This window comes from Paroedura picta, chromosome 9 (genome assembly GCF_049243985.1).
Source record: "Paroedura picta isolate Pp20150507F chromosome 9, Ppicta_v3.0, whole genome shotgun sequence".
Classification (NCBI taxonomy): Eukaryota; Metazoa; Chordata; class Lepidosauria; order Squamata; family Gekkonidae; genus Paroedura; species Paroedura picta.
In genome coordinates, this window is record NC_135377.1 from 21,124,241 (window position 1) to 21,139,900 (window position 15,660).

A 15,660-nucleotide genomic window follows, 5' to 3' on the forward strand; every position below is an offset into this window, starting at 1 on the left:
TGCCAGTGCTAGCAGGTGGGGAGTAGGATCTACCCAAGTATCTTAGAAGAGGATTAAGAGTGCAATGCATGCCTGATCTCACTCCGTCTGCCAGGCAGGAAGGCCATTGCAAGGGTTGGCGTGAGCGGAGAATTCACCCAGGTGCCTCTTTGTCATAGCCGTGGTGTGGGAAAGTGACAAGCAGATGCGGCCTCCTACTGCTCCCATTGGTCTCCCATCCAGGGGATTGGCGAGATTCACAGCTGTTTAGTACCAGCAGTGCTGCAACATCTGGTGCTCCCAGACCATTCACCGGGTCCTGTGCATATCTTCAGCTTAGCCTCTTTCCTTTGGCACTCCCAGCAAAGCCAACTGGATTCAGCCTGATAACTCCTACAAAAAAGGCTGTGCTAATCTAAGCCCTATGCAGAAGCTTAAGTTGGACTGGTGATTTGATGGTGAAACAAGATATACCCCATTTTTCTCTACCCTTTGGAATCTCAAAGTGGCTTACAGTTGCCTTCTCTTCCTCTACCCTGACCCCATCAGATAGCCCAATCCCATCAGATCTTGGAAGCTAAGTAGGGCCAACCCTGGCAATTATTTGGATGGGAAACCTCCAAGGATTCGGGTAGAAGTTCCTCCAAAAAACACTAGGGGTCATGACACAGAGGCTAGCAATGGCCAACCGCCTCCCAACATCCCTTGCTGCCAGGTAATCCTCGGATCGCTTGGCTCCATTACACACACCTTACGATAAATAAATAATAATAAATAATCATAATAATAATCATAATAATAATATAAATAATAATAAATAATAATAAATAATCCCCGCAAGAGACCCCCAATGAAGTCGGTGAGGCTGAGAGAGTTCTGAGAGAATTGTGTCAGGCCCAAGGTCACCCAGCAGGCTGCATGTGGAGGAGGAGAGGGGAATCAAACCCCGGTCTCCAGATTAGAGGCCGCCGCTCTTAACCACTCCACCACACTGGCTGCCGACCAGTTCTGTTTTCATTTCTGTGCTGTCGTTGACATCAACCCTTGCCCCCCTGGAACTCAAGCCAAAGCACATTCTAACTAGGCAGCTATGTTCATTGGTTGGCGTTCTTTATGGTTTACACAAGCTGCAACGTGTTTCCATTGTGTGCACAGTAAAAAGTCCTCGGGCCAGGAGAATAAAAATTATGGCTCGATCCCTGGGGATCTGTCTTCTGTGCAAGCCTTACTGGAGTGAATGGGATACAGATGGAGCACAATGAATGGGACACCAGAACACAGATGTTAATTACATAATGTTGCGTTCTGTGCTGGCGAGAGGGAGATCATGCTTGGTGGATGGACCTAAAGAACTGCAGCAGGCGACAGCGGTTTTAAAAGGGTGACATTATGCGACATCACACAAATCCCAGATGATTGTTCTCCATGCAGCTTTCTAGCGTGCATTAGAACTTGTCTGCATTTTCAGTATTTTGACAGTATCTCCTGGGGTTGGCCTGGTGATGGTATCCAACATTCCGAGGCAGCAGATTTTGGAAATGTTTCCAAAAAAAAAAAGCTTGAAAAAAATCTGGATCTATTGTGGTGAACAAACCACCCTTAATGGATTTAAATGGGGCAAGAATGAGACACTTTCACAAAATAGTCATGTTTACCACAGGCATTCTGGTGTTTTCCAAAGCAAACAACAGCTGTGTGTCCTTAAACACCCATGGACATTTGTCAAGGGATCTGATGGAGCTGCAGTCCCTTGCATGTGCAGAATGGTGGCTCAGGTTATAGGTCATTCCCACTTTTGTTTGCAGTGGGAAACCTGATGGACAGCTGGTTGCCATGAGTGGGAGGGGCTACGGTCCTGATAGAGAAACTGCTTTGAATGCAGAAATTTTGGGCTGGACCCCTGACATCTCCAGCTGAAAGGATTTGGTAGGCAGTGGCGGATCTAGCTTGTTTGGTGCCTGGGGCAGGCGGATGGGCGAGGATGTCAGTCTCCAGGTGAGTTTCCCAACCTGAAACTGGCAAAAAGAAAGAACGAACCATTTCTTGCTGGTGGCAGGGAGGGACCTGGGAACCCTACCAGTCAGCCAGCTGCCACTCCACACCCCGTGTGCATCCATCCGGAGCTCACCTGGGCAGTGCCTCCCATTCATTGGGGGGGGGAGGCAGTGGTGGCATGCAGGGAACGAGGGCTCCTTCACCATTGACGTTGCTGCCTGGTTATGGCCTCCCATATTCAGGGGTGGGCCGGTGGGAGATGGAGGCGGCGGCAGCAGGCAGGTAAGAGTGTTCCTCCACTGTTGAAGTCTCCGGCCAGGACTGCTGTGGCTGTGGCTGGCCAGACCAGCGGGGAGGAGGTCAGGTGGGAGCGGCCCATCTTGGGCTTGGGTGCCACAGGAGGTGACGGCAACGAGGCTCCATCTGCAGCTGTGCTCAGGAGCAGCTGGAGAGCCCTGGGTAGCTGGGGGAGGGCTGCGTGGAGTCTAAACGGGGTTTGTTATCGAAGTCAGCAAAGCCCATTCTTTCCCCATCAAGTGGTGCCCAGGGCATGCCCCCCGATTGCCATACACCAGATACGCCACTGCAGGTAGGTGGTGGTGGAAGGACCTCTGCCTTTTGTTATGTTCAAGGGGATCCAGCCATCTGCACTGAGATGTGGGTCCCCCGACCCACCATACTTGTCTGAATAGAGAAGTGTATGTATTTTTGAGCTTTGGTGTGTGCAAAAGGAATACTACACTTTCAAGTTTATGGGTTTGCACATACTGAAGTTGAAACACATGTTCATATCTCTGTTGAGGCAGAAGGGCAGCCATGGATATCAGAAACATTCTGGGTAACCCCTTCTCCAAACAAATGTCTTAAAAATTCTCACATGTTGACTAATTGTTACATTCTACTCAACACGTATATAGCTAACCATGTGATTTAAACCTGACATTTATCCAGAGACTGGTTCCTGGTACCTGGATTGTATATTGGCTAAGGTAAAGGTAAAGGTATCCCCTGTGCAAGCACCGAGTCATGTTTGACCCTTGGGGTGACGCCCTCCAGCGTTTTCATGGCAGACTCATTACGGGGTGGTTTGCCAGTGCCTTCCCCAATCATTACCGTTTTACCCCCCAGCAAGCTGGATATTCATTGTACCAACCTCGGAAGGATGGAAGGCTGAGTCGACCTTGAGCCGGCTGCTGGGATTGAACTCCCAACCTCATGGACAGACAGCTTCAGAAAGCATTTCTGCCGCTTACCACTGTGCACCACAAGAGGTGTAATATGTACACAGGCCTAATCAGGGAGCACTTCACTAGAGCCAGCAAAGTGAGATCGATTCAGCCCCCCCAATCATCAAATGACAGTGATTCCACCCCCCTCCCCCTATTAGGATCAATCACACAGCAAGATGGGGATGGTAGAAAATGCCAGCTGGTTTATGGCAATCCCATAGGACTTGCAAGGGAAGAGACTTCAAGGGAGGCTTGCTATGGCCTACCTTCATGTCATGACCTTGGTCTCCCATCCCAATACTCACCAGGGCCAACCCTGCTTAGCTTCCAACATCTGATGTGATCATGCTAATTATGGCTATCTGGGTCAGGGGAACATAGTGGTGAGTTCACAGTAGAAGAGGAATGATACTGTTCCAAGTTTGGATATTTTTCCTAATGGATAAACATGCTTGCCTGTATTTGCACACACCCCTCCCACCCATGAAGCCCATGCAAAAACTCCAGGCGTGCTTGAGTCACACCTTTTGCAAAAGAACTTGGTCATAGCCCCAGAAGAATGGTTCTCTCTCCCCCATTACCCATTTGTTGAAATTGCCAGAAATGGCAAATGAGACGAGGCCGAGGGCGGGGGGGGGGGGCATTCTTTTATATATCTGCCACACCACTTTCAATAAGCAACAAGGTCTGTCTTTCATTGGCTGAAGTTTTATTTTCCCTGGAAAGGGAGCGGAGAAGTGTGCGTATAAATCTGCAAACGTTTTGGGCAGTGCTGCTCTGGAAACTGACTTATTGAGGAGCACCTTGCTTCATGCCTAATCTGGAATTTACAGTGGGGTAGATTGGGGTGTGTGGGTGTGTGGGTGGGGAGGGGGCAAGTTGGATCCCGCTGTTGCAAATGAGGTCACTCTTCAGCTGCTTCAAGGCTAGCTAAACGGGGCCTGTTGTCGAAGCCAGCAAAGCCCGTTCCTTCCCGATTTGGTGCTGCGTTAACCAGAAGAACCGTTTCTGCATTAAACATTTAAAGAGACTCTTAGGGGCTTCCTATGCCTGGTCGTTAAATTTATATAGAAGGTGGGTGGAAATGGTCCCGCCGTCTCTGATAATACTGTCAGCTTTAATATCTTCACCTTCCAGCAATATAGCTGTCAGCAGGAAGGACGGAAATGGCAAGTTTTATTGGGAAACTTTTATTTTACACTGTTTGACTCTGTTTCCACAAAGCCACATTGCCAATATTTAGCTCAACAAGGGGATTTTTTCCCCCGCCCGTGTTGATGTTCGTATTGCACAGTGGTGTTGCAGAACTGGGCCCAACACTGGGCATCGCCCCGTTGACAAGCCATGCAGAATATATACAATCGCAGGATTATATTTTGGGCAGGAGCTCTGATCCAACGCTTTGTTCTTGCCCCAGAAGATCAGCCCAGGTGTTGTACAGTGCAGAATGCCATGGCTCGGCTATCATCAGGAGCTAGGAGGAGCGTGCTTATGCCTCCCATTCTGCAGGCACTGCACTGGCTGGCCGTCAGTCACCAGGCTCAATGTAAAGTGTTGACTATCATGCTCAAAGTTCTTCATGGGCCTGGACCCTCTTGGCTGCGAGGCTGCCTTCCCCCCTATGCTCTAGTTAATGCAGAATTATGATCATTTATAATTCTCCAGCAGTTTAGGGCCAGGATTCCTGGGGCACTTGTTAGACGTCCCTGAGGGCTCCTCCTTGCTGTTAGTCGTATCCATGGGTGATAATGTTGGGAGAGCTATTTAGCGAACCTGCATAAATGAACTTTTTTTTTAATGTCTTCTTCCAGCGTCACCTACCATCATTTCGGCAAAAGCTGTAGCAACCATGGTTCTAGTTTCTGTTAAGGGAAACATGCAGCTCACCTACCCCATTTTTTATCTCATGTCTATCATAATGGTTCTGTCCTGTGTTTTTCAAGTCAAGTGAGTATTGATGTTCTATATTATTTCCTTCCATTATCTATTTATGGATATTATTCATTATGCCTTCATTTGTATTTCCTGCTGATGACTCCCCCTTTGTGTTAATGTCTGACGTCCTACTTAAAACCCAGCCAGCTCCTGAGGGGCCCCTGCCAAACTGAGGCCTGATTATTTCAGGCACAGATGCATTATTATGACTCGACTTCTTCTTTTGATTTATGACTGGTAGGCTTTACTTTGCAATTAACTGGCCGTGCAGGTTTTCCTGGACGCACATTTACACGGGCTGTCGATTCCAAGCCAACAGAACCTTAGCACTTCCCTGCAGGGCTTTCTCCCCTCCCCTTTCACACCACTTTTAGACCCAATGCCAGTCACTAATAAATCTAACACCCAGGTCGGCTTTCACCACTTTTCTTCCCTCTCCCTCCGCCACTTGGCTTTGAACTGAAAAGTTGTAACACGATGGCTTTAGAATACCTGATCATTGGTGGTTGAAACCTAACAAACAAAAACCATGGAACACCTTTTATTGGGGCCAACTAAAATGACACAAACAGGGTTGCCAACCTCCAGGTGGCCCCTGGGGATCTGTTATTACAATTGATCTCCAAACGACCAAGATCAGCTCTCCTGGAGAAAATAAGCAAGCAAAATGTGGCCACACGGTGGGAAGACTAAGCAATAATGGGTCCACGCGAGGCGAAAATGTAAACAGGCAGTTCTGCTTAAATGCAGGCAAAACATATTATTATTAGGGAATGTGTCCTACTTCGTTCTCAAACAATTTCCAGTAAATAAGTTTGTTTTCATTGAGCTTCGTCTGGAGAACGAAAGATTTTTATAGCACATCCATTGAGCTGCAGAAAGGCACAGGCTGAACTGCTCTCTAAGAGAAAATGGCTGCTTTGGAGGGTGGATTCCCTATCCTGCTGAGGTTCCTCCCCTTCCAAAACTCTGCCCTCCCGAGGAACCACTCCTAAAATCTCCAGGTATTTCCCAACCAAGAGCTGGCAACTCTAGCCATAAAGAAGTGTGCAAGCTTTTGTGTTCTCCAAAATTCTTCATCAAGCTGAATGTTAAAAACAAAAAGACTGGGGGGTGGGGTAAAGGAAACCTCCTTCCAGGTTGGAGTGGGATCCAAGCCAACTGAACCATGCAAAAGAAGAAGAAGAAGACCCTACTGTGCAGGTTGAGGATGAGAATAAGCAGGGGGGATTGGCTGAGGCTGAGTGAAGAGGCTGGCTGGATCCAACCTGTTGCCTTTGTGATCAGATACTGCTTTGGACCCATGTGGCTACTTGCAGTCTCTTGCTCTATGGAGAATGGTTGGTGTTGAAATGTTGACATCAACCTCCTGCATCTGGCCAGCAAACTATTCGTGATATCCGCCATTTTAAAGTGCAACTTGGTGAATCCCAAAATGTGGGTTCACCAAGTTGAAAAGTCCTTTCCCTCAGTGGACTACCAGCCCACTACATGGCAAAGGAATGTATGGAGGTGAAGAAGGGCTATCTCTGCCTCCAATGTCCTGCCCTTGCACCCGCCTCCCTCTCCCTTCTTCCGGGGATGGGATGATTTTCTTAAGACAAACTTCCTGGAGCAACAAATAGGCATATAAGCGTGTAGGCAAAGCCAAAAATAATTTCTTCCAAAAGTTAAAACATAAAGCATGCCTCTCTGAAGTCCCCCCCCCTAAAAAAAATCAGGAAGGCGAGTAATTTTTAAAAGGCTCAAGACTCATGATTCCATAAGGGGTGGCATTCAAAAAACACTATGCATCAATGATTAGATGCATAGGTGTTTAAACAGAGAATGATTAATTTTTAAAAATTGGCGGGCATCGCGGGACCTTTTAAAAAAGGAGAAAGGGGATTGGCTGCCTGGCTTGATTGACAGGCGCCGGAGAGTCACGTATAAACCGCGTTGCTCTCTTCCGCCATTTCCAGCAGTGCTTGTATAGGGTGAGAAGCGCGAAAAGGCGGCAGACTACAACGAGACAGCAAGAAGGTGAGGAATTGCTGGAGGCATGATAATATTTAGCGCTACGCCATTCAGCTGGCGTAAAGCTATTTTTAGCAATGTGCGGAAATGCACCAAATACTTCTTCTTTGTCTTAAGACAGACCCGTTCCCAGGAGTTCCTGAGCACCATCACTCGCAATGCCAAGAGCTCGTTTTGTAGGTGGGAGGGAACAGTGGCCTAACTAAGATTAGCTGTTGAGTGTGGAGCTGGATTTTGGAGCGGGCCCTCTCAGCCACTAGGCTACCCCATCCCTCAAAGAATGCAGCTTGCAGCCAAACAGAACCTTGTCTTAGTTAATGGCTCATTCGGGCAGCTTGGAGGGGGGGCATCTTCGTGCATGGGGGCGTATGATTTCTTCAGAATATCATTGCAAGGAATGACCAAAAGTAATGAGGTGTTTCCAGTGACTTCAAAATCCTGACGATTCCATGAATATGCAGGATTTTTTTTTTATTTTTAAAGCTCCATGGAGACTGTTCAACAGTTGCTAAAATAACCATGCAGTCACCCCTAATGTCAAAAACAGACCAGAGCCTGTAGTATTAATGTTGCAGAAATAGACCATTTGCAGTATGAGTCCATTTAAAGGATGCGCAACATTTTCTGTCGTCGCACATCTATGTTCAGACCCCAATCCATCTGTATGTTCATTTAGCCCTTTCAGAAACTCCTTGTGTGACTGACAAGATAGTAGGACTGAGCAATACAGAAAGCAATCCTTAGCAGGCCTGCTCAGAAGCAAACCCCATGTTGTTCAGTGGGACTTGCTCCCAGGAAAGTGTCCTTGGGATTGCAGCCTCAGTATTTTCAATGATAGACTTTTGTAGTCGTACAAACAACTATTTGAGACAGCAGGTGAAAAAGTCCATTCCATTGAAAAGTTATAAAATTTGATTTAATTATTAGGGGAAAGTAATTATAAAACTCTCTGTGGGAAAATGCTGGTTCTCTTTTAGTTCATTTTTTAAAAATTACTCCTTTTATCAACACCTGCAGCTGGGCCACTGCGAAACTCAGAAGTCCCCCAATTACTGGGAAAATTTCGCTGCTGATTCCCAACTCCAAAAGTCTAAAAAAGCACTCAGGGTCCATCCTTTTTTAGAACATTTCCAATCTGCATTTATTTGTTTCACTCCATTTATACCTTGCCTTTCTCCCAGTGGGGATCCAAAGTAGCTTACATGATTCTTCCCCCCCCCCCCCATTTTATTCTCCTAAAAACCCTGTGGAGTGCATTAGGCTGAGAGTGACTAGCTCAAGGCCCCTCAGTAAGCTTCAGGGGCAGGCTGGAAGTTTGAACCATGGTCTCCAAGATCCCAGAGCAGGGGTAGCCATACTGTGGCTCTCCAGAGGTTCATGAACTGCAATTGCTGGCAAAGGCTCATGGGAATTGTAGTCCATGGCCAGCTGGAGAGCCACAGTTTAGCCACAGTTTTGGTCTAAAGCAGGGGTAGTCAAACTGCGGCCCTCCAGATGTCCATGGACTACAATTCCCAGGAGCCCCCTGCCAGCGTTCGCTGGCAGGGGGCTCCTGGGAATTGTAGTCCATGGACATCTGGAGGGCCGCAGTTTGACTACCCCTGGTCTAAAGCAATCCTGTACCCACTACACCACATTGGCTACCTTATCAGGGACTCCAGATGAAAAATAAAACTTAGAGTTATATCCTATGTACCACTGGTGGAAAGTTCTGGTGGAACGGGATCTTCCTCGCCTTCCTTTGGCTGTCCTCTGTGACCATCAAAAAGATCATATCAGGGACTGGAGTATCTGTATAAGAAAACAATAAATAAGCCACAGCCAGCTGCAGTGAGGATGGTTAAAACAGACAACATCGTCCCTCTTACACCAGCAGATGTGCCACTGACCCAACAGCAATTTCATTCCCCATATGCTGCGGCTTTTTCCCCACACCGAATTCCCAAATCCTGGTATAGGCTTTTTTCCTGTCCACGGGGAGCTGCTGAAGAAAGAGGTGTTAAAATCCTAGGCTCCAATTCTTAGAATGTATGCACCACATAAAAAAGAAATATGCTTCCCCCCCTGTAATCCGCACAAGCCTGTAGGGTAGATAGATTGCAGATGGAGCTCTCGGGCTAAGAGACAGTAACTTGCTGAAAGCCGCTTAGTGAGATTGTGGCAGAGGCAAGATTCTATTCAGGTGGGTTTTTTCCCCATCCACTATTCCAGCCTTTCTCAGCTTTTTTACCATCGAGAAACCCCTGAAACATTCTTCAGGCTTCAAGAAACCCAAGAAGTGGTGTGATCGTGCAGAATGTGGTTGGGAAGCAGAGCTGTGGGCATGCCCACCAAGGCCCCTCCCCTTCCCACCCCCTCCAGGCCCATCATTGGCCATTTTGGGAGGGGGGGGCAGGTTGACATGTCCGTATATGGTCATGACTAGGGTGTTCACTTCATCACTTGCTATGCCTAATGCTCTTGGGAGCTTGGGGGATAAAAGTCATTTCTAAATTCCTGAATTTAGCATCTGTCTGTGTGTGTTGGGGGGGGGGGGTTCCCTACTCTGTGAGCTGTCATTACTGTCAGGCATCCTCCTCCATCAAATACCCAGACAGCTGAGCTTTATCTGATCCTCTCTCTCCTGATCTATGAAATATGAAAATCATTCTGTCCCAGAAGGTTTTGGAAGTGGCAGAAGTTCTGTTCACACTCTGGTATTTGTTGCTGGTGATTTACTTTGACTTTGCTGTTCCAGTTGCTGTTGTTAATGCTGTTTATTTCATTTTGTGGCTTGATCTGTTTGTTTTATGAATTGGGTGCTTTTTAGAAAGCAGAATAGTGGGATTTAAATACACAGTTATGGATTTCTCAGCTGTGCAAAGATAAAAGCGTACAATTTTCTTCTTACAGATTCTTGAACCAAGCAGAAAAACTCTATGGAGCAACAGTAATGATTCCAATAAACTACGTGTTCTTCACCATTAGTGCAATTATGACAGGTTAGTGTCTGCTTCTCAGCCAAAATGTAAGCATCAGAACGAAGCAATTCCTCCCTCCCCTTGTGTTTTGAATCAGGGTGTGTTTTCTTCCCTACGTTCATTTGTCCCTACTGAAAAACGGCTTCTGTTTTGACATACATGAGCGTGTCCAGTAAATGGAGCCAGTTGGGTTACCATTAACTTGGATGGGATAAAGTAAATGGGCAAAAATTGATAACAGGAAAGTGGGATGATTCTGCGGCTTTTCCGGAAACTGGGGAACATGCAGATAAGTCAAGCTTACATCTCACCTAACCAATGTCTGGGCGCACACCCTTTTTGTTTTCTCCATATATATGAATGGCGGCTGGCTACTCCTGTGATCATAATGGCAGCACTGAGGAAGACTGTTGCAACAGGAGCAAAACCTCCCCTGCTCCTGACTTAAGGTGCCTAGTCTCCAAAAGGGTACTCCGGTGCACCCTTGTGTGCAGATACGCATTGTCCTGCATCCTCCTAGGAAACGCCAGTCTGTCACAATGATGAGCATTTTGCTAGGATAACGTAATGTGCATGATGCAACCATACTTGAGCATCTTTTAAGTCCCGTTGATTGCAATGGGAGAGAGTGAAGTATGTGCTTAACATTCCCATTGAAACCAAGGGGACTTAAAAAGCGTTCAACTCTGGCTGTATAATGTCCAACGACCAGAGACCTCTTCTGAATATGATTACAGATTCCAATGGGGACAAAAGCCCAACATCATCAAAACTTCTCTTTCTTGGGGTTGATATTCCCCATCCATCCTGTTTTAATACTTTATTAGGGGTACCTGCAGTGACTTACAATGAATGCTTTCCCCATGTGTATCTTGGCTCCTCGGTCTCTTACCTGCTAAAGCAATTTCGGCAAGGAAGCAAACCCCTAAGATAGCAACCAGCTGTGCTTTGCAGCCATCGGGGCGTGCGTATATTCTGTTTCAGCAAGCTGGATGCACTCGGCTTAAGCAAAGGAATTAGAATGAATCCGAAGCCATTTTTAAGCTATTAACATTTTATCCTGGGCGAGAACTTTTGAACTGGATATGTTTGAAAAGAGACTCCGGGTCTCTAGAATTGTACGCCCTGGTAAGAACAAGCGAGCAGAGAGGGACCAATATGCCGTATTCACAGTCAGCCAAGAAGTTATTGTTACTATAACTTTTACAGCCCCTTTAACACACACAGGGGCCTTCTCTGTCTTTTGGTTTTCAGGAGATCTGCATACAGAAATTCCATTAGTTTATGTCTATTACTTATTCGGAGCTCACCAAAGCTTAAAAATTTGGATTGGTTCAGCAGCTGGGTTTAAAACAGGCCTGTGATACAGAGGAAAGATTGACCCAGAACAGCTGTAATGATGTAACCGAATGGAGAATTTGATTCTCCGGGTGCTTCTGGGCCAACTCCTAAATATCCTTACTCATTCCGGATTTGACCTGAATAAGGCTCTATTAAAAACTGCAGTGAAGGAGCTTGAGATTAGATCACACGTGCCCAGATTTGTTTGTCGGAAACAATTAACACGGCTATTGATTATTGGGAATGCAAGGAAAACGCTCCTGTGCAAATCCTTGAATGTTAGGAAAAACTCTTGATATGGGCTTGCCAGCTACTGTAACCGATGACTTTTAGCAGTCTGGGTCAACAAGCCCTAGGTGGGGGCAATAGCCTTCAGCTCATCCGGTACGTACAGCCATTATTTGAGACCGGGGACTCTGCTGCTAAAGTTGTGTTGAACACGTAATCTGAAGTTTAGCATTTAGTTTCTCGAAGACAACAGGCCCAATCAAATTTGAATTAAACAAGAAAGCTCTAAAAGGCTTTGCTTGTTTACATTTAGGAATTTCTATGCTGCTTTCCTCCCAAGGGATCTGAAGTGGCTTGCAGAAATTTCCAGACGTAGCTAAACAAGCCCTGGCCAGGTCCTGCTTTGGTAGCCTGGCTCTGGCGAACCCCTGAGGCTGTGGGACCAAGAGCCCTTTGGCACTGGCCCTTTGGTTGATCACCATGGGCTTGTTCTTTTGGTCCCACCCAACCCTTATGCCTGCAGGCAGGCGTGAGACTCAGTTGAAAGGCTTGAGGCTGGCAAAATGGGTTAATCAAGAATAGGGATTAAAATTCCCTCCCCTTTCCAAGTCCATCTGTGGGGCTGAGGTGAAGGATCTGCTGCCTGCCTCAGATGTAAAGGCTCCTTCCTCTTTAGGCCACGATCGAAAGTTCGCTGGTAGCACCCGTTCTCCTGTGTATGCAGAAAGAGGTCCCACTTTGGATCCCCAGCATCTCTACTGAAAAGATCTGAGAATTAGGCTGTCTGTGAACCTGAAGAGCTCCTACCAGTCAGCACAGACTGTCCTGGCTCAATGTGAGACAGCTACACACTGGAAAGAGCTCTAGATGTCCTTCTAGCAAATAAAAACCAGATAACTAAAGTGCATAGTAGCTCAGTTGAACGCATTATCCTTAGATACAATACTGATTGGGTTTGAACTTGTTTATTGTCAAAGTCTTAGGTTCATTATGTTAGTGGAATACAAGTGCTCTTTGTTTAAGATTTTCCTTTCTGTGAATGTGGGTGATAAACTTTCCTTTCGATAATTAGGGGGAGTTTTTGAATTTAAAAGGTATTTTGCCTTGCAATTCATGCCCTTCTTTTCATATCGTACAAAAGACACCAGTATGGAATATGCAGATTTATTTAAATGCTGCCAGTGATTTTATTAAAATTCTGGCAGTTCATCAGCTTGAAAGTCTTTAGTTAGTTGGTAGTTATAAAGAGTAATACTACTTTGGGGGATTTTCCAGCACCTGTTGGGTTTCTATGAAAGGAAATATTCACCCAGTGGAGTTTTAATTATTTAGGTAACTCCTGACATTATTTAGGTAACTTCTCATCTGAGTCAGCACAAATTAGAGCTGTGCTATCCGTTTTCATATCCTTAAGAGTGTGCCCTACCAAAAATTATTCTTGTGTTGTTTAAAAACAATTATTCAGTCAAGGCCTTATAACTTAACATGTATTTGCAATAATCCTTTGCTCTAAATTAAAGAGGGTAAGAGTCAGTTGTAGTCCCTTCCTCTGTATTTAGGTAGTTTGGATGTGTGGTTTGGATCCCATCCTATTTATATGTAATTTAGAGCTAATTAGGAGAGGCACTTATCTGCCGTGGTTCTAGTTCAAGAACTGTGCTTCTTGTTTTTGTCTCAATTAGGAGCCATAGTCTATCAGGAATTCCAAGGTGTGAGCTTGCTGAGTGGTTTCATGTTTCTGTTTGGGTAAGTAGTTTCTATGGAAATCCATAGAATCTCCTGAGCCTTCGGGGAGGGCGGTATATAAATCTAAATAAATAAATAAATAAATAAATAAATAAATAAATAGCCAAGTTAGTGCTGGTGTATGAACCCGGGTTAAGAAACTTTCAGATCGACAGCAAGGAGACAAAGATCTGTGGCACCCAAGTCAATGCAAGGCCACCCTGGGAATTTCTAGAGGTGCTTTTCTGACCGGAGAGCCTTAGGATGCATCATGAAGCTATGCCAGGGACTGCTTACCTTTCCAGAGTAGCCTGGGGGGGGGAGGTCTCAAGGACTTTAGAGCATGCCCAGCTCCATCAGTAGCTTTCTGGATTCCTCCACCATGGATGAACTGCAGATAGGCTATTGGCTCGGAGAGCTAATTTGTACACACCTGTTCAGAGGCAGGGTGCTGAATCCGGACTAAATTTGCCATTTCCACTTATTCTTCCTTCTCACTGACGTCATTCCTCAGGGAGGCAGGCATATTCCATTCTGTGGATGGAAAATGGAGTCTGGATCCAACCCGGGATGTCTTTGGATACCAGCAGCTGCCTGTAGATAGTAGGTCAGATCAGCGTCACATCCCCACTCAACCATTAAGTTTGTTGTTGTGAATATAAGATGGAGACTGATGTGCATAGCTTTGAACTCCTTGGAAGAATGGCAGCATAAATATAGACTAAACTGATAAGTGAGGCTGTGTTTTCTGGATTCCCCACACTTTCTCATAATGTTAGCAACTGAGGACCCCCTTGAATGTGGAAGGGTACAGTTACTGGTTATACTAAGATTGCCAACTGGCCTGGGGAAAAATGTCCTGTCCCTTTCCTACATTTTGGGGGTGAACTGTGGAGGCTTTTTGTGTAAAAAAATCAACTGACTTGGATTCTCGTCCCTTATGTGGAACATCTACATAAGGGGTGAGAATCCTTTCCCCCAACCCATTCCCTCCCCCCCTCAACCCCCCACTTCCTTCTCCGACTTGCACACGTGGTTCCTGGGGCACAGCAGTTGGGGCAGCCTCAGCAGCTGGGGCCCACACTGAGATGCCCTTTCTGTCGCTGCCCCCACAAATCTCCCGAGGCTTCTCCTGCTCTCTGGAGTGGCCTTGAAAGGCTAGCAGAGGTGGCAGCAGTTCAGCGAGCCACAGCGCTGAGGCATGCTTGCCATTGTTAGCCCCACAAATCTTCCAAGGCTGCTCCTGCTCCTGCTCCTGCTCCTCATTGGGAGTGGCCTTGAAAGACTGGCAGCAGTGACGACGCCAGAGCAACGAGCGCACCTCAGTGCTAGGCCTCACTGCTCTGGCACTGCTGCTGCTGCCGGCCATTCACTGGTGTGCTGCCTAAGGCGGGATAACGGATGTCATGTCCGTCTACATTTCCGTTGTAGGCAGCGCGCCAGTAGATGTTCCACTTCAAAAAAAGTTACACTTCATTTATTGTCCATCTTTTTCCACAGTGGGGGCCCAAAGCTTGTTTATGTCCTTCCCCCCTCCATTTTCCCCTCACAACAACAGTCCTGTGAGGTAAGCTTGGCTGAGAGTTTGTGACCGGGCCAAGGTCACCCAGCAAATTCCCCAGTGGGGATTCAAACCTGGCTATCCCAGATCCTAGCCTGACACTCCAACTATTGCAATACACTGGCTCTCTTTTTGTGGCACAGAGGTGGGAACATCCCACGGTACATGACCCATTTCCTCTCTGCTTGAGGCCCAAAAGAAGCTGGCATTTCTGGGCAACACTCACAAGGCCATGTCCTTCAAGGTTCTGCACCCCACTCAAGTTATCCAAGTTCATCCAAAGGAGAAAGAGTCATAACCCTCTCCCAGCAGAAGAGAAAGACCTACTGGTTTTAGAGAACTTGCTTTTTTACCTGTTAGGCCTGCAACTTCTCTTATTTTAACTACTCCTCATGATCACTCGAGTCCTCCACCACCATTGCTTTAAATTTAGTACCATCTCCTTTGGTGTTTGGTACTGTCACACTGCAGGCCATATTGGTTTAATCCATTATGTGTTTTAAAACAGGGGTAAGTCAACCTGTGGTCCTCCAGATGCCCATGGACTACAATTCCCATGAGCCCCTGCCAGCATTTGCTGGCAGGGGCTCATGGGAATTGTAGTCCATGGACATCTGGAGGACCACAGGTTGACTACCCCTGTTTTAAAACATACTGTCTAACGGATGCTCTTTAAGTATTTTCAAGAACT

General features: G+C 46.5%; 1 protein-coding gene across 1 annotated transcript in view; it reads left to right on the forward strand.

Annotated features, from left to right (window-relative positions):
- Window positions 1-15,660, forward strand: part of NIPAL2 (NIPA like domain containing 2) — a 48,656-nt gene that overhangs the window by 30,920 nt on the left and 2,076 nt on the right. The window contains exons 7-9 of the mRNA XM_077351826.1: window positions 5,015-5,150; window positions 10,047-10,135; window positions 13,366-13,429. Coding sequence (XP_077207941.1) covers window positions 5,015-5,150; window positions 10,047-10,135; window positions 13,366-13,429 — 289 coding nt within the window. The remainder of the gene's footprint in view (window positions 1-5,014; window positions 5,151-10,046; window positions 10,136-13,365; window positions 13,430-15,660) is intronic.